General features: G+C 46.8%; 1 protein-coding gene across 1 annotated transcript in view; it reads left to right on the top strand.

Annotated features, from left to right (window-relative positions):
* The window catches only part of SLCO2A1 (solute carrier organic anion transporter family member 2A1), a 78,864-nt gene that overhangs the window by 33,770 nt on the left and 22,710 nt on the right, over positions 1 to 22,384 (top strand). The window contains 2 exon segments of the mRNA NM_001011558.1: positions 2,938 to 3,075; positions 8,469 to 8,631. Of these exon segments, the coding sequence (NP_001011558.1) occupies positions 2,938 to 3,075; positions 8,469 to 8,631 (301 nt within the window).

Below are 22,384 nucleotides of genomic sequence, written 5' to 3'. Positions count from 1 at the left end.
GCATCCCCACTGCCCATTGTTTGGTCCAGACCTCGTACTCTCTCAGGCTGCTATGACAGCCCTCACACCTACTGGGTGTTCCCTCTAATGCCAGCCATGTGCCAAGCCATCAAGAGGCCTCTGCAGCAACAGGGTACTGGGTTTTTTTTTTTTTTTTTTTTTTTTTTTTATTTTATTTTTTTTTTGGTACTGGGGTTTTTAGAAGCAACTTTGAACTAGACACATAACTGAGCCCCACGCTGGGCAAGACATGCCAAGAATTAGTTTTCCAGACCAAGAAGGGGGAGATAATTCTGTCCAGATTGTGAGCAGAGACACAGATAATGAATGTGTGCTGTGGGAAACTTGAGTAGTTTGACCTCGGTGAAGTTTGAAGGGCAAGGTTATGGCAGCAGGTGTTACAAGCAATCTAGTGCTGCATTGCAAAGCAACCAAAAACTTTGTGCTTCAAACAATGCCAGCATTCGGTTTGTTCACAGATCTGCCATCTATATAAGGCTTGGTGGGATAGCTCATTTCTGCCCCATTTGGCATGAAGGCTGGGGCTGGAATCCTCCGGAGGCTCTTTCAGTAATATGTCTGGCAGTGGATGCTGGTTGCAGATTGAAACTTTAGCTGGAGTTGGCGGGAACAGCAATACGTGACCGCTCCATGAGCAGGGAAGATTGGACTTCCTTACAATGTGAGGTCTGGCTTCTAAGGGTCCCAAGGGGGAAGAAGCTAGATGGATCCTCTATCAGTGTCAGGACTCATCTTCAGAGGCCACATAGCATCACTTCTGCTTCATTCTCTTCATTAGAAGGAAGTAACAAAGATCAGCCCTGATTGAAGGGGAGGGAGACTCCACCTCTTGATGAGAAGGAATGTCATTGTCACAGTGGAAGAGATGCATGTGGGATGGGAGATATTGGTTTAGCCATCTTCATAAAATACGTCAGTCACAGCAGGGCATGGATCCAGAGGCACACAAGGTCTGGGATCTGTAGCATCTTAAATATCATGCCAAGGGCATTGGCTTTTATCTTATAGGAAGTGAGGGGGCCAGTGAGCGGTGTTAATTTGGGGATAGCCTGCTCACATTTGAGTTTGAGAAAGTTGTCTCTGGGGTGGTGGGATGGAGGGCTTTTAGGGGGCAGGCGGGAGGCTCGTGAGAGATTGCTGCAGTAATCCAGGGCGAGAGGTGAGCCTGGGGCAGGGCATGACTAGCACACAGAGAGCACGTCAAGTAGGAGAGGCACCAAGGAGAAATCAGGGGGCTTCCACCAATTTTAATTCAGGAGGCCTGGGTTTGGGCCTGACTTCTATATTTCAAAGACACCACCACCTCCTACCAGGTGATTATGGATAAAAACTGAGTTAAGAACCACCAATTTAGCCCAATTACCTCACAGGGAAATCAAGGGCCCAAGAGGGCGGGAACTGGCTAAGGTTGCACTGTGAAGTGAGAGACAGGCCCCAAACTGGTTCCAGGCATCTCAAGGGCCTGGCACATAAGCCCAATGGGCCAGCTGCATGCAGTATGCTAGCTAGGCAGGCACTTTGGATCCCCCTCTCTGGACTTCAGTTCCCTGTTTGTAAAAGCCCTTAGACTGCTTTCAAAAACACCTTTATCATGAAATCTTAAGAATTCTGATGTATGAAGCAAAGCAGAGCAAAGGCTCCCTAGGGACACAGGGAGGGCGTGCTACCTCTACTTCCTTCTGTCCCTGGTGAGGAGCTGGGTGGCCGCGGGCTCAGACAGGAGACAATTTGGAGAGGCATGTGATTTTGTGGCTGTAATGGCCTCCTCAGATTTGGAGACCGTGAGCATGGTGCGTGGGTGGCAGCCAGTGACGGGCCCTGTCAGAAGCCCCAGGCTGGCCTCATGAAGGCTCTGCCCTAGCAGGTAGGAGAGGGAATGTCAGCTCTGGCCCACAGCCTGGAGAGGGGCCCCTGCACGGAGGGTGGGCTTGGCTGTGTAAGGAAACGGAAATGAAGGTGGAGTCCCAGTTGCTGTCCTAAGATGCCAGCCCTTCAATTAAGGAAAGAACTTTGGCAGCCTGTGAAACATCCCCGCCCCGCCCATCCCTGAAGGAAAAGTGCAATCTCCAGAAAGGGGCACCTTACAGGGGATGTGGGACTTCTGGTGCTGAGCCTGCTCTGGCCCAACCCACCAGCTAAGAACCCAGGAAATCCCAGCGCTCAGCCTGGAGCCAACTACAGATGTTACATGAATGTTACCTCACATTCATGTTTACTCATACCCACAGGACAGGCATATGGGGTGGGGTAGGATGCAGAGACAATGCCCTGGGGCCTTCCCCAGGGCCCCATCACCCATCCAGGACCCCCAATAAGAGGTGATGACAAGCTGGGGGATACCCACTCAAACCGGGTAGCTTAAGAGCCCATTGTGGTGCCTTAGAGGTGAGCCTCGGAGAATAGGTGTTGATGGTGGAGAGGGAAGTGGAGGACAGGTCAAGAAGAGTGAAGCAATGTGACTTGGGGTGTGTCATGCCCCTGGGAGTAACCGGGACCGGTTGGAGAGTAGCCTCTAGGCCTCCCAGGACACAGGAGGGAGGGCACAGTGGTACAGTGAGAGAGCAAATCAAGGTGCTGAGTGCCCCGGGTGTGGGGCTGAAGAGTCAGGCCTTTGCCTTGGGGGCGCTTCTCCAGCCCTGTGGTTTTGTGGCACCATTTATGCTGACGGTGATAGGAGTGGCGGGCATGAAGGCAATGGGGGACAGCACCGAGCGAGGCCATGGGGGAGAGCCCCGGTGTGGCCGTGGTACGGTTTCACCCTCAGGACCATCCCATGACGGAGGTGTTCCCAAGTAACAGGCGAGGAAACAGGCCAGGCTGTGGACCTCCTGCCACGGAGGTCCCACAGCGGAAGGCCAAGGTCATAGGCAGGGCTCCCGTCCAGAGGGCCTCACCAGCCGGCGTGTCTTCCCCCAGGTGTTCGTGCTCTGCCATGGCCTCCTGCAGCTGTGCCAGCTCCTGTACAGCGCCTACTTCAAGAGCAGCCTCACCACCATCGAGAAGCGCTTTGGCCTCTCCAGTTCCTCCTCAGGTCTCATCTCCAGCTTGAATGAGGTAAGCAGGAGGTTCTGGTCCCTCAGACTCCACTTGCGCACCACCTCCCATCACAGGGTCTGGTTAGGGGCTCTAGGAGGGGCAGGGGAACGGGGACCCAGGCTGTGCACATGGGGAATGTGTTCTAGGGACTACTAGCTACATTGCCTGAGGCTTCCCTGCACCCGACTCTGAGCCAAGAGCCTCTGGCAGCGCCTGACCTTGGGGCCTAGTCACAGCAGCCCTGTGAGCAGGTGCTCTACTCCTTCCCACCTGATGAATGAGGGCACCACGGCTGAGGGTGTGCAGCAGCTCGCGCCAGGTATGCAGGGCCATCTGCCTCCAAACCCTGGGTCTCTCTAATTGAGTTGTGTGGCCGCCCACAAGTGTACGTGGCCTCTACTCATCCTCAGTTTCTGGAGGGGAATTGGTGATGAGTCTCAGGGATGCAGGTGGAGAAGTGGCCCCAGGCCTGGTGGCTCCTGTCTTATGAGGATCACAGCAGCCAGAGCTGCTCAATGGCCCTGACTCCCAAACAAGGTCAGATCTCTGTGACCTGTCAGCAACGTGGGTTTCACATGTCCCTCTGTGACTGCTCATCAAGGTCAGAGGAAGGTGGGGTGGCCTCAGAGATCGGGAATGGGAGGTCAGAGGACAGGGCTAGCTAGGAGTCACTGGAAACCAGGGAGGAAGAGGCCAAGGAGGCAGCAGAGCCCCCTCCATTGTGGCTGCAACACCAGTGGCTCCGGGTAAGGAGGCAGGTCTCCCTGGCCTGGCTTCTCTCTTCTCTTTCCACAAGGCCCACCGTTCTGGGGTGGAGGCAGTGGCCTCCCCCTCCCAGAGCAAAATTAGATCTTCCCTTGACTTAGTGGAATTCAGGCTGATATGGTAATCCAGAGCCTGGCCCCCACCAGGGCAGCTTCTAAGACGGAGCCGCAAAAGAAGGTGGGTTGCCTCCTGGCACCACCCTCAGCCACTACCTTTCAGTTTCCCTGTCCTCCATCCTGCTCCCAGCTGGAAGTGCTCTTTGCCCTTCACTCCTTTGCCCTCGATGGCCTACACAGCAGTGCCCTCAGGAACCTCTGCCCTGTGCCAGATCCCCCTTTCAGTCCTAGGAGTGGGGATGTCTCTGCCTAGCCGTGTTATCCAGAGGAGGAAACTTGCATCTAAAGCCTAAGTGCCCCATCCAGGCTGGCCACGTACACGCACACAGTGCAGCCAGCATCTGAGCCTGGGTCTGTCTCATGGCCGCTCTGAACCCCCAACCGCCTCTTCGACCAATCCTCCCTGCTCCCTTGTCCACAGCCCTGCTCTGCTCCAAATGCTCTCCTCCAAACACATCGCCAGAAGAATCTCTCTTGCCTCCCCTCTCTGCACGTATTCCTGCATCATGGGCTGTCTCCCACACCTGGGGCACCCGCATACCTGCCCACATGCAGCCCTGTGGCCCATCAGTCAGCTCTACTGGCCTCAGACCCTGTCCTCTGAACTCCCTCCCAGAGCCACTGCTTCCTCTGCCTGCATCTGTGTCTGTGTGTTTTAGTGTGTATGCATGTGTGTGTGCACACCCGTGTTTTGGCTTCCTGGTGCCACCAGGTGGCCGGTCTACCTCTCCACGTGGGTTGTGCTCCTGCAGCGCTGTGAGCTCCCACACAGCGCTGATCACAGCACCCATCACATGGAATGCACCTTCTTCATGTTGGCCTAGGACTTTAACAATACGCCTGGCACATGTTGTCCTCACTCATGGAGGGAAGACAGCCTCTCTGGCATTTGTGTCACTGCAGTCCTATCCCAAGACCCTGGCAGGCATCAGTAGTCAGAGTCCTCTTTCATGCTAAGTCCAGACTCTGAATCCTCCTCAACATGGTGTTCTAGACACACTATTAATCAGTGTCAGATTAGTATCAGGCTACCCAGTCTCAGAGCTTTCCAGACTGATGGGTGAGTGAAGGGGAGAGGAGGGCTGGGCACAAAAGGCCAACGGCAAGACCAGGAACTTGGCTTATGGGAGAAGACATGGGCATCTTGGTCTGTGAAGCAGCTGCTTCTCCTACCCACTGCTAAAGGCCAGGTCTGAGCAGACAAAATCAGAGGGAGCCCTGGAGGCCCCAGCCTGAATGTCTCCCACCAGTTTGCCCTGGGGCCCCCTGGGTTTGGGACCCTGATGGGCAGGGATGTGTTACAACAGGGCTTGGTAACAGACTTTCCAATAATCTAACAGAAAGTCTACAGAGCTGTTGTAGGGGCTGCTGAGGGGGTGAGGTGTGGACTGTGGAGGCCCTCCTCTCCTCAGCTAGAACAGCTTCATTTATACACAATTTATATACAATGATATATTATATTGTATTATAGTATAGTACATTATGGAAAAACTTTTTGCAAAGGGACTCCACTGCTGAAGAAAAGTTTGGGGACCAAAGACTTAAGCCAGCATCAGCTATAACAGGTGTGGAGGTCCCACTTTCTTCCAAAAAAAATGAGTGCATGCCCTGGGAATGCTTCAAGGGCCAGCCCAGATGCATGGGGCCTGGGCACCCCAGGCCTCCTTGGCCTTTGGGGTGCTCTGTCATCCCTCACCCAGACCTTTTAAAGCTCACCAGCTTCAGTTAGCCTAGCAGACATAGTCTGACACTTATAATCAGTTCTTGAAAAAATGCTGGAGAAATAATAACATGGGGGAGATGAGCTCTAAGAAGCATAAGAATAAAGCTTTGCTTCCAGGTATGGGTTTCAGAATCTCCTGGATCAGGCTAGGCTGCCTCCCTACACACCCTCACACCCTCTTTTTGTATATATTATAAACCATATTACTCATTTCCACAAAGGAGGGATCTTCTGGGCAATTGTGTCCTCTTGAAAAAGCCAATCATTTGTTCATTCATTTACTTAGTCAACAAATATTTAATGAGTACCACCTATGTGTCAAATATTGCTCTAGGTGCAGGGAGCAGGAATGAACAGACAGATAAACATCTCTGTTCATATATCATTCTAATGATAAATATGACATTTGTTTATATAAATAAACAATATTAATTATTTAATTTATTTATTTAAATAAATAAAACTTGGTAGATTGGGTTACAACAAATGCTATGAAGAAAAATAAAGCCACGGAGGAGAATGGTGGTTGTATTTTAAAATATATTTACATATAACTAAAGTTTTAAGTGGTATTTAATTGTTATAAATGTAAGTTTTACCTAACTCCTTTTTTTATTGAGATATAATTGACACTTAACATGATATTAGTTTCAGGTATACAACATAATGTTTGGGCCTTTGTATGTATTGCAAAATGACCACCACAATAAGTCTACATCCAGCACCTCACAAGGTTACAACTTCTCTTGGTGAGCTCATCCGGTCCCATGGTGTTGTTTAACTATAGTCACCATGCTTGGCATTATATCCCAGTACTTGCTTATTTATAACTGAAGTTTGTACCTTTGGAGCACCTTCACTCGTTTCACCCACTTTACCTCCTTATTTCTCAGAGAAGCCCTTAGTAAGAAGTTACCATCTGAGCAGAGGTTTAAAGTAGGTTAGATGTCAAGGGAGTCCTGTGGACAGATGAGGGAAGGAGCAGCAAGTACAAAGGCTCAGAGGAGGGTATGTGTGTGAGTTAGGAGAACAGCTAGAGGCAGAGCAGCTGGGATGAAGGGAAGGAGAAGGTGGAGGAGCACAGATCAGAGCCTTCACAGAGAAGGGGTGCAGGCTCTAGAGGGCTCGGGAGGCTCTGGGACAGACTTTGCCCTTTATTGTTTGGGGTTTAAATGGAGAGAACATGGTCTGACTTGACCACTCTGTCTGACTCTGTCTGCTGGGTGAATAGGCTACTGGGAGGCAAGAGTGGAGGCAAGGAGCCCAGGATGGAGGCTACCATAATAGTTCAGATAGCATATGGTGGTTGCTTAGACTAGGAGGTAGCGATAAAGGTAGAGAGAAGCAGCTTCCAGGTGGCTGCTGAAGGTCCAGGTGGTGGGATTGCTGATGGCTGCATGTGAGTGTGAAAGAGCAGTCAGGGATGGTGCTCAGGTGTTTCGCTTGAGCCACTGATTGGTCGGATGCAGGTGCCATTGAGATGAGGAGGACTGGGGTGGGGCGGCCAGGTTTTTGAGGGGAAGATGAGACATGAGGTTTGGGTGTGCTAAGCCTGTGAGAATTAGAAGCACACACATAGCATGTAAAGCCATGGGACCGGATGAGCTCACCAAGAGAAGAGTGGAGGTTCAGGGAGTGAGCTATGAGAGTTGAGAGTTCAGGGAGGTGAGGAGGAACCACCCAAGGAAATGGAGAAGAAGCCATCAGGGGAAGAAAATGAAGAAACTGAGAAACTCAGTAAAAGAAGTATTTCAGGAAGGAAGGAAGGAATGGCCACCTGAATCACATGGTGCCTAGAGATCAAGTAAGAAGAAAACTGAGGAATTGGCCAGTTGATGATCTTGATGAGAACCACATACCAAGACTTTGGTTCCTGTTTCCTGAGACAGGGCCGTTGCTTTTCCAGCCGGAAGGAGGCTATGTTGTGGACAGGGCAGGGCTGTGGGTACTGACATCCAGGGCTCCTCCAGTCCAGATGAGCTTACATTCTGGGGCAGAGGATCATCTCTTTGGAGGAGTTGTAGTCAGAAGATCTGCCAACACCCCGTTTTATCATTTTGGACCTTGCTCCCTAGGGTGGGCCTCCAGTTCCCTCCCCTGGCACAGGGTGGGGCTCAGAGACCAGGCCTCCCAGGGAGCACCAAGGACACAGAGTTACTGATGTTTGCAGCCAGAAAAGGAACTTAGGGGTGGCTTAGTCCTCCTCCCTCACTGCCAGGAGTGGAAGGAAGCCCAACGGGCAGGGCAGGAGCAGAGCTGCTGGGGCAGAGACCCGCTTCTCCAAGAGGCAGTAGACCAGTCCAGTTAAGACTGGGTGCTTTAAACCCAGGCATTCCCCATTCCAGCTGCCTCCTAGCCTCATAGCAAGGGCAAGTTCCCTACTATTTTGAGTCCCAGTGTTGTCATAAAAAGAGAGCTGTTGCTTGATGAAATGAGATAGTACCCATTGCTTGGTGGTTATCCTGACTACCAGGCGGCATCCTTAGGGCATTTAGTTAGCATGTGATGTTCCTAGGCTTCCTTGGACTTTGCCCCAAAAGGTTTGGACCTAAGATGTTTGAAATTGAGGCTATGAGCTTTTCACGGTTTCTAGATACTTCCCTTTGTCTGGTCCAGGAGGCTGAGACTGGGAGGGGATTCTGACATAGGGGAGGATGGAAACAGCACATCTTGGGCCCACGGTGAGGCTGACAGTGGGCGGCCTCTTGCCTCTCTGCTTTTCCTGGAGCAGGTACAGTCAGGTCTCCTCTGTGGGTGAGTAGGGACAAAGTTTCTGGTCTCACTCGGCCCCTCTGCTCTCTCTGCAGATCAGCAATGCCATCCTCATCATCTTTGTCAGCTACTTTGGCAGCCGGGTGCACCGTCCACGGCTGATTGGCATTGGGGGTCTCCTCCTAGCTTCGGGTGCCTTCATCCTCACCCTCCCACACTTCCTGTCAGAGCCCTACCAGTACACCTTGGCCAGCGTTGGTAAGTGGCCTCAACTCCTGCTTCAAGGGCATAAGGAAAGAATGGGCATCTCACCAAAGTTGGTGGGGATGCTTCTGGGGCAGTGGCTACCACTCCAGGCTATGCTATGTTCTCTTACCAGAAAGTGTCGTTGGCTTTTATTGTTTTGCTTCTCCTCGAAGCATATCTGAAAGTGAAAACGTGTGGAATTATGCAGAGCTTTGGAGCAGCCCTGGCTTGCTGAGGTCGGAGCATGCAGCTGGTGGCTCACCTCCCCCTGTGATTCCCTATAATTCCCTGTGCTTCATGCAAGGAATGATCCAGTGCACACAAGTGGGGATGCCTCCGAGCAGTGCCTGTGATGGGCTTGGCAGAGGGTCAAAAGCATTGCCCACGATGAGATCTGTGGATTTTCTGCATGTTTAATCCTGTGTTTAATACTTCCTGACATTTGTACATTCATCCATCATTCTTTAGGTTACAGTGCACTTAAACTGTGATCTCATTTGATTCTCCTGGACACCTGTGAAAGGAAGAGAAAAGGTCTAAGATGAGAACTTGGCACTCAAAGTTGTCCAGTAACTTTCCCAGGGGCACCAGTCAGTTAGGGAGAAACAGACCCAGGTCTCCTCATTCTTACGCAAATGGTCCTCCTGTAGCACAGAGTCCCTTGTTCTTAGTGACATGCCCTGTGGTAGAGAGAGATGTATGACGATTTTACCTAAGTAATAAACAAGGAATTAAATAACACAATATTGCCTGGTGAGAGTTCCCTTTTCTTTAAAAATTGTTTTATTTTTTTAATATGAAAAAATCAAAATATAGCAAAGTAAAGAAAAAATACAACAAACACGTACTGATCATTAAGATATATCTGTTTTCCTTCAGATACTTCTTTTATTTTTCCTTTTCTCTTTAAACAGATTTATTGAGACATAATTCACATACTATATGTGTAGCTTACCCAATTAAGGTGTACAGTGGTTTTGGTATATTAACTTTTGGTTTGTGTGTGTGTGTGTGTGTGTGTGTGTGTTTAAGTAGGCTCCACACTACTTAAGTAGGGATGGAGCCCTACATGGAGCTTGAACTCATAACCCTGAGATCAAGACCTGAGCTGAGATCAAGAGTTGGACACTTAACTCACTGAGCCACTGAGGTGCCCCGATTATGTTATTTTTTTAATGTGGTAAAGTATACATAAAACATAAAAGTTGCCATCTTAACTCATGGAAGTATACAATTCAGTGGCATTCATTATATTCATGATACTGTGCAATTATCACCACTTTTTCCAGAATTTTTCCATTAACACCAAGCAGACACTACCCGTTAAGCAATCACTCCCCATTATTCCCTCCCCAGCCTCTGGTTATCTCTAATCTTCCTTCTGTGTCTATAAATTTGCCCATTCTAGATATTTCATTTAAGTGGAATCATACAGTATGTGTCCTTTTGTATCTAGCTTATTTCACATTGCATCATGTTTTCAAAGATCATCCATATTGTAACATGTATCTGAATTTCACTTCTTTGTGGCTGAATAATATACCATTGTATGGATATGGCACATTTTATGTATCCACTCACCTGTTGATGGATACTTGGGTTGCCAGATACCTTTTTTAAAAAAGGAATAAGACAAGGGCATTATGCTAAGTGAGATAAGTCAGTCAGAGAAAGACAAATACCATATGATTTCACTCGTATGTGAAATTTAAGAAACAAAACAAAGAGTCATAGGGGAAGGGAGGGAAAAATAAAATAAGATGAAATCAGAGAGGGAGGCAAACCATAAAGGACTCTTAGCTCTAGGAAACAAACTAAAGGTTGCTGGAGGAGAGGTGGGTGGGGGGATGGAATAACTGAGTGATGGCATTAAGGAGGGCACTTAATGTAATGAGCACTGGGTGCTTTTTTTTTTTTTAATTTTTTTTTTTAGCACTGGGTGTTACATGCACGTGATGAATCACTAGATTCTACCCCTCAAACTAATAATAAACTGTATGTTGACTAAATTGAATTTAAATAAAGATTTTTTTTTTAAGTTTTTTAAAAAGAAAGAAAGAAGATATTAACTTCCTCTTGGCTCATCACTTCCTGCCTAACAGGAGGTGGCCACTCATCTGTAGTTGGTGTGCTTAATAAGCTCATTGCATATCTGTATACTTTTCTTCCTTCTAGTGTTAGGTCTTATTTCTTTAGTCTTATTTTTTTTTCTTCTACTGGTTTGGAAGTTATACATTCCTAGTTATCCTTATATTGAAACATTTAAAAAATTATTAGAGAACAAAATTGACTTTTTGTTGGGGGTGAAACACAGCTCTATAAATTTGAACACATCTATAGATTTGGATAAACACCACAATCAGGATATAGAACAGTTCCATCACTCCCAACACATCCATCATGCAATTCCTTCATAGTCACACTCTCCCTATCCACCCAACCATTAGCCCATTTCCAACATTATAGTTTTATGGCTCTGAGAATAACACAGAACTGGAAACATAAACGTCTTGAACTGGATTCTTTCCTGCACTATAGGCCTTTGAAATTCACTGAAGTTGTTGCATGTATCTGTAGTTCATTCTTTTTTCTTGCATAGTAGTATTCCATTATATGGACATAACACAGTTGACCCATTCATCCATCAAAAGACATTTGATTTGTAATGATGTGGATGGAACTAGAGGGTATTATGCTAAGTGAAATAAGTCAATCAGAGAAAGACAATTATCATATGATCTCACTCATGTGGAATTTAAGAAAAAAAAAACCAGAGGATCATAGGGGAAGGGAGGAAAAAAATAAAATAAGACAAAATCAGAGAGATAAACCATAAAGGACTCTTTTTTAAAGGTTTTATTTATTTATTTGAGAGAGAGAGAGAGGGAAAGAGAGCACAGACAGGGAGATGGAGAAGCAGGCTCCCCGCTGAGCAGGAAGCCTGATGCAAGGCTCAATCCCAGGATCCTGAGATCATGACCTGACCTGAAGGCAAATGCTTAACTGACTGAGCTCCCCAGTTGCCCTCCCATAAGAGACTCTTAACCATAGGAAACAAACTGAGGGTTGCCGGAGGGGAGGGGGGCGGATGGGGTAACTGGGTGATAACATTTAGGAGGGCAATGATACAATGAGCACTGGGTGTTATATAAGGCTGATGAATCACTGACCTCTACCTCTGAAGCCAATAATGTATTATATGTTAATTGAATTTAAATAAAATTTTTAAAATGCCAAAGGAAAGACATTTGAATTGTTTCCAACTTGTACAAAAAACAAGGTTGCTGTAAATATTTGTGTATAGACAGGTTTTTTTGTAAATATAACTTTATGATGTTGAACATCTTTTCATGTGTTTGTCATGCATGTATTCTCCTTGGCAAGGTGTTTGTTCAAGCCTTCTGCCCATTTTGTAATCGGATTGTTTTCTTACTGTTGAATTTGAGAGTTCTTTATAAATTCTGGATACAAATTATTAATTGGATGGAAGGTTTGTAAATATTTTCTCCCAGTCCTTAGCTTATCTTTTACATTCTTTTAAGTGTCATTTGCAAAGCAAAAATTGTTCATTTTAATGAAATATAATTTATAATTCTTTTTTCTTTAACCTATTGTGCTTTTAGTGCACATATAAGAACTGTGCTTAATCCCACATCAGGAAGATTATCTCCTATGTGTGCAGTTCTGTTTTTTGTTTTTTATTCTTAAGTTTTACAGCTTTCCACTTACATTTCGATCTATGATCCATTTGAGTTAATTTTTATAGGACTCTTTTTCTTCTCTTGCATATGGATATTAAATAGTTTTAGCATCATTTGTCAAAAAGACTATCTTTTCTCCATTAAATATTTTTTGTACCATTATTAAAAATCAACTGGTCATACTTGTGTGGGTCTTTTTCTAGACTTTCTATTCTTTTCCATTAGTCTATGTGTCTGTTCTATCACACTGTCATGATTCCTGCAGCTTTACAGTTAAGGCCTAAAACTGGTTACTATGATTCTTCCAACTTTATTCTTTTTCAAATTGTTATATCTATTCTTATTCATTTGCCCTCCCATATAAATTTTATAGTCAGCTTGTCTCTGAAAAAAAATCCTTCTGGAATTTTTATTCGAATTGCATTAAATTCATAGATCAATTTGGGGGCGCCGAACACATTTATTCAGTCTACCAATCCATGAACACAGTATGCCTCACCCTTACCCTTACATTTTAACACTGACCTACAATTTAACAAACTCTAAAGCTGATGAATGTCTCTATTCTTCAACAAAGTAAGGATGCTAGGATGTTTTACTACTCGATGTCCTCTTCCATCTTCCATGTTTTTGTTGACCACTGGCAGGTTCTGCCAGTACCTATTATTATTATAGTCATTGTTAGTTATAAATAAGTTAGCACTTATGCATATTTACCTACAAGTTTTCTTCTTTCTTTGCTTCTTGCATTTCACCTGCTCTTGTTGGTTTAATTTCCTTTTTCCTGAAATACATTCATTAGCATTACTTTCAGGTGGGACCATGGATGAGAAAATCTCTAAAACTATGTCTTAAAATGTAAGTTTTACCCTTGTCCTTGCCTCGTGGCTTGGCTGCAAGCAGGATTTTAGTTATTTCCTCTCAATGCTTTGAAGATACCAGGCCTCTATCTTCTGGCTCCTCTTTCTAGTATTGGGACTTCTACCTCAGTCTCATCATCATTCCTTTCTGAGAATTCCATTTTTTCTCTGTAGTTGACTTTAAGATTTCCTTCTCTTCCTTGAGATCTTACATGTCTACTATAATGGTTTCTAAATATAGGTTAATTTTTACTTATCTGTTTGGAAGTTCAGTATGCTATTTCTTTTGAAGATTAAGGTTTTTCTTTGATTCTGAAAAACTCTCAGCCAAAAATGTTCCCAATATTGCATAGCCCTATTTTCTCCCTTCTTTCTTATAAAAATGCATATGATATATATATATATATATTCATGTCTGGCCTCCTTGTCTCCTGTCTTTCATAGTTTTGGGTGCTTTATTCATCCAAGCTGCCTCCTGGGTGATTTCCTCAGGCAGGAAATCTTGCTGCTCACTTTGTCTCCCCCAGCTCTCTCAGTTGGATCCAACTCATACTCTACATTGTACATTTTAATGGCTCTCTATATTTTGCTAATTTCTAAAAGTTATTATGATAGTTTTCCAAATCTGTCTGCCCTATTTTCATGTTTTTGATGGTGTCTTATGATTTCTATTTTTACTTTGGTCTCTTCAATTATCTTAAACATTTATTTATTTTATAGTATTTTTCTGTTTGCTCCCATAACTAAAGTTTGGGGAATGTTAAGCCTCCCATGTTTTGTGTTTGCTTGCTCTTGCTTAGGGTGGATTATTTACTGTATGTTTTACAATGTTTGACTGTGGGATCATTTGCAGTGGGATTATTTTCCCCTGTAGAAATTTTATGTGATCTGGGTTGAGGATATAGCCTTACAAAGTGGTTTTACATTTGTATTCACTCAGCATCTCAGGAACAACACTGCTTTGGAGATAATTTTGTGATAATTTATTGGCTTGGGATAAACTTGTACATGTTTTAAAGGATGTAAGAAGAGGCAGTGGTTTTGGGATGAGCAGCAATGAGAGGCTCAGTCCACACATGCTCATCCTTGGCCTACTATATTGGAATTGAAGATGTCTGAGAGTCAGTGAGCCACCAAAGACTATACTAAGGGAATAACTGATTCTGATTTTTGTTTACCTGTTTACTGAAATGTCAGGCATTTTGGGAGGGGTCATATGTAGAAGTTAGTTTTAAGAGTTGAAACAGAATGACTAAACAAACTCCAAATTCTTTTTTTTTTAAAGATTTTATTTTTTATTTATTCACAGAGAGAGAGAGAGAGAGAGAGAGAGAGAGAGAGGCAGAGTCACAGGCAGAGAGAGAAGCAGGCTCCATGCAGGGAGCCGACGTGGGACTCGATCCCGGTCTCCAGGATCACACCCTGGGCTTCAGGCGGAGCTAAACCACAGGGGCTGCCTGACTAAAGGGGTTCTTAAAAATAGATTTTATTTATTTATTTGAGAGAGAGAGGGAGAGAGCATGAGCGGGAGAGGGGCAGAGGGAGAAGCAGGGTCCCCGCTGAGCAGGGAGCCCCACATGGGACTCAATCCCAGGACCCTGGGATCATGACCTGAGCTGAAGGCAGATGCTTAGCTGGCTGAACCACCCAGGCAACCCAAAGGGATTCATTCCTTTATAGGTTGTGAGACCTCTGGTAGGGAGAGACAGGTGGCTGGAATGGAAAAAGAACAGAGCCAGAGTAGCAGTATCTAATGGTGAAATGTCTGTTGGGTCTGATCATGGGAATCTTTTGCATTGTGGCCTTGTATATGTGTGGACTATGTAGAGACTAAATCCTTCCTCAAGTAGCTCCAGGAGGAAGACAGACCCAAAGCTAGGGGCCCTGCCATGCTCTTTCTCCTCCTCAGTCTAGACAAGGGATTTGAGGCCAGTTCTGAAGGAGAGTTGGGTATTGCTGGCCACCCTCCCAGAGAGCCCTGTGCCAAGTCCACTCCAGACCCAGGGCCCCTGCCCTTCCCCAGCAGCATGAGGACTGGGTTAATGAAATCAGCAAGGGAGCCTGGGGCACTGGGGCCAGGCTGAGGGGAGGGCATCCTGCCAGGCACCACACACTATGGGTCGGTGGGTTGGCTCTCCGCAGCGTGGGCCACATACCAATGGCATTTGCTTCGCACAGAGCAGCCACCACAGAGGGTGGTTAGAGATGGGCGGGCCTCTGAAAATAATCACTCTGCTCCTTGTTAGGGATGGTCCATTGGCTGGGGTTCAGCCCACCACAATCCTCCCTGCTCAGAGGGAAACACTCTGCCATTCCCTCCTCGACCCCGGTGCTCTTAGCCAAACTCCAGTGAGAGGGAACTGAAGGGGACTGGGACAGGGACCACGGCTAGCCTCTCAACCTGCCCGGGGAACTGCAGACCAGGAGAGGAAACTTTTTCGTTGCTGTTGCTCTATCTGTGTAAATTCTATTTGCAACAATGAGGCACAGCAGTCTTTCTTACTCTGGCTGGGGTCAGAGCAGCAGCTGGAAGTGCTCAGGGCTGAGCCACCTTCAGAGCATTTTCCCAGTGCCAGGGGTAGGATGAGGAGGACTTTGGCCCAGGAGCCACATCGGTGGGATCCATCTGGGGCTGTGTGCAGGGTACCAGTACAGCATGGGCATGTGCTATGCTAATATGTGCAAGTAAAAATATCCAGAAAGTCTCACTTCATGGGAAAAGTTTGAAATGCAACTCCTATTTCAAGTATATTCCTACGGGAACTTTAGTTTTGAATTATGCAAGGCAATCAGGAACAAATGAATTTTATTAAATGCACCGCCCTGAGTCGTGTTCTGGAGTCAAGCAGTCCTTGGGAATTGAGACTCACAGTGCAGCCTCGGGGCCATCTCCTCCTCAGCTGAGTGTCAGTTCCTCCCTGTATGAAATGGACACTTGCTCACAGGGGTACAAGGGCTGGGAGAATGCATGCTCAGAATTTAGACTGTTAAATGTTGACTTTTATAACTGGAAGTGGTGCGGTGGGGCACCTGGGTGGCTCAGTCAGGTAAGTGTCTGACTTCAGTTCAGGTCATGACCTTGGGGTCCTGGGATTGAGCCCCATGCAGGGTCCACACTCATGGGGAGTCTGGTACTTCCTCTGCCCCTCAGCTCATGCTCACGCATGCTCTCTCTCTCTCTCTCTCTCTCCCAAATAAATAAATAAAATCTTTGAAAAAATATTGGCAGTAGTGGGGACAAGATATGTATTATGCTGGGTAAAGCAGGGTCCCAAATGAGGAAGCACCCTGCTTCCCATAGCAAGTTGAGTCTCACAGCTCTCGGCTGTGGGTTGGGCATCCTGGGGGCATCTAAAGGCAATTTCTTCTTGGTCCTCACTATAGGTGTTCTGCTCCACTCAGGAGCAGGGCTCCTCCCTCAACAGAGTCCCTGCTGCATCCTCCTTATGTGAGTCCATAGGATTTCTCTCAGTTGAAGCATGGGCTGCTCTTCTGCTCCAACAGGAGTTGCAGCAGCCTGGTATGATGGGTAGAGCATGGACTTCAGCATTCAAATGAATCTCAGCCATTTACTTGCCAAGGCCCCTTAAGCAAGCTACTACCTTACTCTTCTAACCCTGTTTCCTTATCTGTAAAATGGGACCCATAATAACTTCACTTTCAGGGTGTTCTGAGGGCAAAATTAACACAATATAGTATAGGTAAAGTGTCTGGCCCATGTTACCTGTCCAGCACATTTTTCTTTGTCTGCCCTTGTGACATTTGAAATCTGTTACTCGTAAGTAATGACCCCCAGACCTATTATATCTTGATTTCGTCCCCTTGGAGCAAAGCTACTCCAGAAATGAACATGGGAAATGAAGAGTAACTGTGTATTTTAGGAAAAAAATAAAGAGGGGCTGAACATTGTGGGAATCATGGAGACCTTTAACAACTAATTGCTAATTTTAAAAAGGCCAGGCAGACATTTATGAATGTTTAGATTTTCTAAATGTCAGAGGGGTCCGGAAATGTGCCGTGGCGCCTTTAGAGAAAAGACTAAGCTACCCAGCCAAGCTTCCAAGACCACTTCTGGAAGGCTCAGAGAGGTTTCAGTAGATGGGAAACAGGCCAACATGACACCAATTCCCTTAGGAGATAAGGGAAGGGTCTTCGGAAACCAATGTCTGGCAGGACTAGGTGTAACCCGTGAATGCTTCTAAGCCAAGGCCAGAGGGAAGTTGGCCCCTACACAGACAATGGATGCGCACAGGCAGGGAGCTTCCTGTAAGATAAGAAGTGGGGGTTGGATTGTATTTTTGAAACAGTTGGGAAAAGAAAGGGAAGAGTCGCTTTCTAGTCATTTATTCATAAATGTGCCAGCTTACCCATGCTCATTCATCCCAAGGGTGTCCCTGGGAAGGAGGGTGTAAGGAGGCATAAGGAGGGGAAGCCTCAAGCTCCTGGGTGACTGGGTCCCTTCCTCAGTGGATAACACACAGGGCCTGGAATCAGCGCCCCAACCCCCAGAGCAGAACCCACTCCGCTAAACTGTGGAAGCCATTCAGGGTCCTTCACTGAGAGAACTGCTCATGACAGATAAGCTCAGGGCTGTTCAGTAGTGAACACCCTGCCATGGTGTAAGATGGGTTTGCTCAGAAGTTGTGCAGGGGGACAGGGAAAGTGTGAGTGTGTCTGTGGGGTAATTATGTATAGGTGTATGTGTGAGGGAAGTATTTTATGTGTAGGAAGTTTATGGGGATCCCTGGATAGCTCAGCGGTTTAGTGCCTGCCTTCAGCCCAGGGCATGGCCCCGAAGTCTTGGGATAGAGTCCTGCATCAGGCTCCCTGCATGGAGCCTGCTTCTCCCTCTGCCTGTGTCTCTGCCTCTCTCTCTCTCTTCTCTCTCTCTCAATCTCTCTCTCTCTTCCTGAATGGATGAATAAAATCTTAAAAAAAAAAGAAAATAGTGGACCGTCAGGCTCTCTTAACATCTGTTTTGTGGGCAAGCCACAGTCTCCCACCTTGACGAGCCTGGAAATGAGACCCCATGTTCTCCTAAGTCTCCAGCTGAAGTCTGAGCAGAGAGACCTGAGCATGGCTCCCCCTTCCAGTCAGGCCCCCAGGGCTTGTTTAGTCATTTCCTCTGTTCAGAAATGAGGCTGGGGTGGCAGCCCTGCTTGGGTCTGGGCGGGGGGCAGGGGGTAGGCAGTGCTAGGCAGCAAGCTGCATCCTGCAAGTTGTGTTCTGCACTCTGCTCCCCTGGGGAGAGTCACTTCTCCAGCATCCCTGGCTGACTGTATGTCTCAGGCATGGTGGGAGGTTCTGGGAGGTGGTGGTGGTGGGGTCTCCTTGGGAGAGTCAGCACACAGGGTGGAAAAGAAAGAGTGGTGACTATTCCACTGGCTTTGGGCACAGTTGGGAGTGAGGGATAGCCCCACAGAAACAGAGTCTGGGTCCTTGTTCCACTGGAGAATATGGTTTGAAGCTCTCCTGTAGGAGGCCTGGGGCTCCCTGAAGATCCCTGGAGAACACGGAGGAACTTTCTACTACTCTTCTTGCCACACCTGGTAGAGCAGAACTGCTGGCTGTGCCCAGACACCTTCTGCGACCCAAAGGTTTGGAATGGGAACCACCAGGCACATTTGGGCAGTGTGCTCCCCACCGGGAGGCAGGAAACCTGCAAGAGCAGTTTCTTTCTCTCGGGGGCAGAGGATTCTTCAGGGTCAAGAACTTGGATTGGCCACCATCCAAGGATGTGAGGCTCAGAGCTAAAGGGAGAAAACTGCAAAGAGAAGTCAGGACCCACGTAATGGTGTTAGGAGATGGGGACTTTGGGAGGTGATTAGGGCACCAGGGTTGTGCCCTCATGAATAGGATCAGAGCCCTTATAAGAGATCAAAGAGCTCCCTCACTCTATTTCTGCCTTGTGAGGACATAAGAAGTCTTCAGTCTGCCACCCAGAAGAGGCTCTCATCAGAACCTCTGTGTGCTGGCTCCCTGATCTCAGACTCCCAGCTTCTAGAACTGTGAGAACATAGATTTCTGTCATTTACAAACATTCAGTCTATGATACTTTGGTATGGTAGCCCAGACCGATTCTATTAGATTAATTCTCCTTGATTGGAGCCCCTCCTTAGAGCCTCATGCCTAATTTTGAGTTTTCAGGTTTGGACTGTCTTATTAACTATTCCTCTCAGCTTTGTCATTTGTGCCATTCACAAATTTTCACCCAAGCCTGTGACAATAGCATTGGGTGGTGTGCAATTAGGGCCACCATCTTCTGGGTCACACTGGCCCCTTGATGCCAGCCCTTGATGTGCTTTGAGCCAGTTCTCCTCAAAGGACTTTCTAGCCACATGTCCGCATCTTGTCTACCAGGATATCATGACAGGCTTTGTCTAAAAGACTTCCTCCGGTCAAGTAACACCATGTTACAACTTCCTGCTGGTCTGCAAGCCGCACTAACAAAGGAAATGAGGTTGGTTTGGCATGACTGGCTCTTAATGAACTCATGTTGGCTCAGCTAATCACCTTTTTTTTTTTTTCAAAGAGCTCCTCATCAGCCTGTTGAATAAATCTGTGAAGAATAAGTTCTGCTTCACTACCAATTGGGGTGTGTGTGTATATTAAGCTCACATCTCTTCCGATATTAAAATTAAATGGCTCTGAACCACCATCCAAGTATATCTTCCTTCACTCCTGTCCACTGAGAAACTATTTTGTTGATGAGCCAAGCCAGGCGATGCCTCCTTCCTTGGCCTGGTGGCAATTCCCCAGGGTTCAGGGGCAAGATGTGAGTGGGGCAAACCCCTTGCTGGCAGTGTAACGTCCAGTGTCGTTTCACCATGCACAGTGCACCTGCCCTCTCACGTCTGGCTCATTGGTCACCTGGCCTCCTCAATACAAGTAGGCATTTTCCCTGGGGCCCCCTCTAGGGTGGGGTGATGGTGTGAGGAGGTGTGTCCAGCCTCAGCCTCAAAACTAGTCTTGCAAACTCAGTCTGAGAGCAGAACACAGGAACACACTCCTTCTACTCCCCTGAGCTCACTCTTTTCTCTCAAAGATATGAACCCTTCTAAGCAGTTCCTTTATTCTAATCCATCCTCTGCTGGTGATCTACACTGATCTTACTTGTCTCTAGTTTCTAGACCCAGTCCCTAAGTTCTTAGAAACCTGGGCTCTATTGCCTATCTCTAGGATTCCACCATCTTCCTTCTCCATTTAAATTTCTCAAAGTTTCTAGCCTCTTTGGATGATGTTTTTATTTGATCACTATGTCCCATGTTATAAGATACTCACTATTTTTAATCCTAATAAGAATATTGTAAGGTAGATATTATTATATCGTTTTGGGATGAAGACATTGAGATTCTGAGAGGCCCCCAATCAGTGAGCAGTAGAACCGAGATTTGAACTTGATTTATCTGGCTTCAAAATGTGAATTCCTTTCACTACCCCATGATGTGTCTCAGGCTGTCAAACCTAATTCTGTTGGGTTTCTGCTGGTACAGACTCTTTTCTCCTAGTTTCCCAAAATAAAACACATTTTGGGATATGCATATGCCCATAGAAATTATTTTGTAATTCTTTCAAAGAACCAACTCCTGGTTCTGTTGATCTGTTCCACAGTTCTTCTGGTCTCGATTTCGTTGAGTTCTGCTCGAATCTTTATTAACTCCCTTCTTCTCTTGGGTGTAGGATCTATTTGCTGTTTTTTCTCTAGCTCCTTTATGTGTAAGGTTAGCTTTTGTATTTGAGTTCTTTCCGAAATTATTTTGTAAGTGGAGACTTAGTCTAGTTGGAATAGACCACATATTATTAGCGGGACGTTATGGAGTATCAGGGTTTTGTGAACTGCACTGAGAATCCAATCACTTCTGATGTGTGAACAACCTACTTTGCAAACCACTTTGAGATCTCAAATCACGACTGAGTTTGGGACAGTCTGTTCCAAGCCTGCTGGTGGGTGTTGCCAGAGTTTCGGGAAGAACTGTTGAGAAGCTGAATTTAGGAGGATGAGGAAATAGGTCCTTCAGAATGGAACATTCTGAATGAGGTTCCCGGGGTTTGCTGATAGCCTGAGGGTTTGGCACCTTGGCCATGTTTCCAAAAAACTCTCCAGAAGCACCCCCTCCCCAGCCTTTTCCTATTATTCTCTAATGAATTGCTTCTGAGGCTTGGGTCTTGCCTCACTTGACCCTACTCACCCACAAACCATGCCCCCTTCTGAGCAGGGAGGTGTGTGTGGCTTTCAAGGAACGTAACTTGAAGAAGGACTCACTGCCCTTCTGTTCCCTAAAAGACCTCTCTTTCCTCTACCAAAATGATGAGCATGACTAGTCAAAGGAAAGCCCCATTTGCTGTGGCCTTCTTATGTTGCTTGACCCTTCTAGGGTCCTCTCTCAGACCCCGTTTCAGATCTTTGTGTAGAGACCTCTTATACCGTTGGGCCCCCTCCAGCTGGCTTCAGCCTGGCCACACATGGAATGTGTGTCCTTGAACAATGGAGTGGCTAGACCTTAGTTTGCCCAGATTTGCCCTGTCTCTGTAGGTACCCTTCTAAGGAAGTCAACCTTCCTGCCACAAAGTCCTCTATCTTTCTAAACCCACTGAGGGGTCCAGAAATTAGAACTGAATCTCTGAATTTAAACTGTGGAATGAGTCAGAGGGTTGACTCACGTGCAGCTGGGGTGGTGCTGGGGTAGCTGGAGGAGGAGAGAGGTCCCAGCCTGTTTCTGGTTAGCATTTCACAGCCCTGTGAAAACTGGCACAGTCAGACTTCTGGTGTCTTGTGGGAAAAGAATGTGTTCTGATGAGCTTGAGCCTTCCAGAAGTCTGCCTCAGGGAAGATGAGAAACAGACTGACATCCCTCTAATGAACAGACTCCCCTACCTCCTTTTCCCAGGGCCCTCCAAGATGGAGGAAAGAGACCTTGGGTGGGCAGGCACCCTCTGGAGTCTGTGGTGGCTGGACTAAGCAGGCATTTCTCTGACCTTACCACAGGATTTGATACGGTGGGAAGGTCAGAGCTAGCAACATCAGAAGACGAGGTTGATGTGCTTCCATAAGTCAATGGAGAGTAACTGGGTACAGGCCCCTTGCTGAAATGCTTGAGAAATGGGGAGAGGTTGTTCTGTCTCCTTCAGATGGGCCTGAGCTCCTAAAAGAAGCTGAGAAATCCACTCCAGGGAGAAGGGTGGAGTGGGGCAAAGAAAGCCAAG

Source organism: Canis lupus, chromosome 23 (genome assembly GCF_011100685.1).
Source record: "Canis lupus familiaris isolate Mischka breed German Shepherd chromosome 23, alternate assembly UU_Cfam_GSD_1.0, whole genome shotgun sequence".
In the NCBI taxonomy this organism is placed as follows: domain Eukaryota; kingdom Metazoa; phylum Chordata; class Mammalia; order Carnivora; family Canidae; genus Canis; species Canis lupus.
Note: the sequence above shows the minus strand (reverse complement) of the source record. Positions and strands in the feature narration are given on the sequence as shown.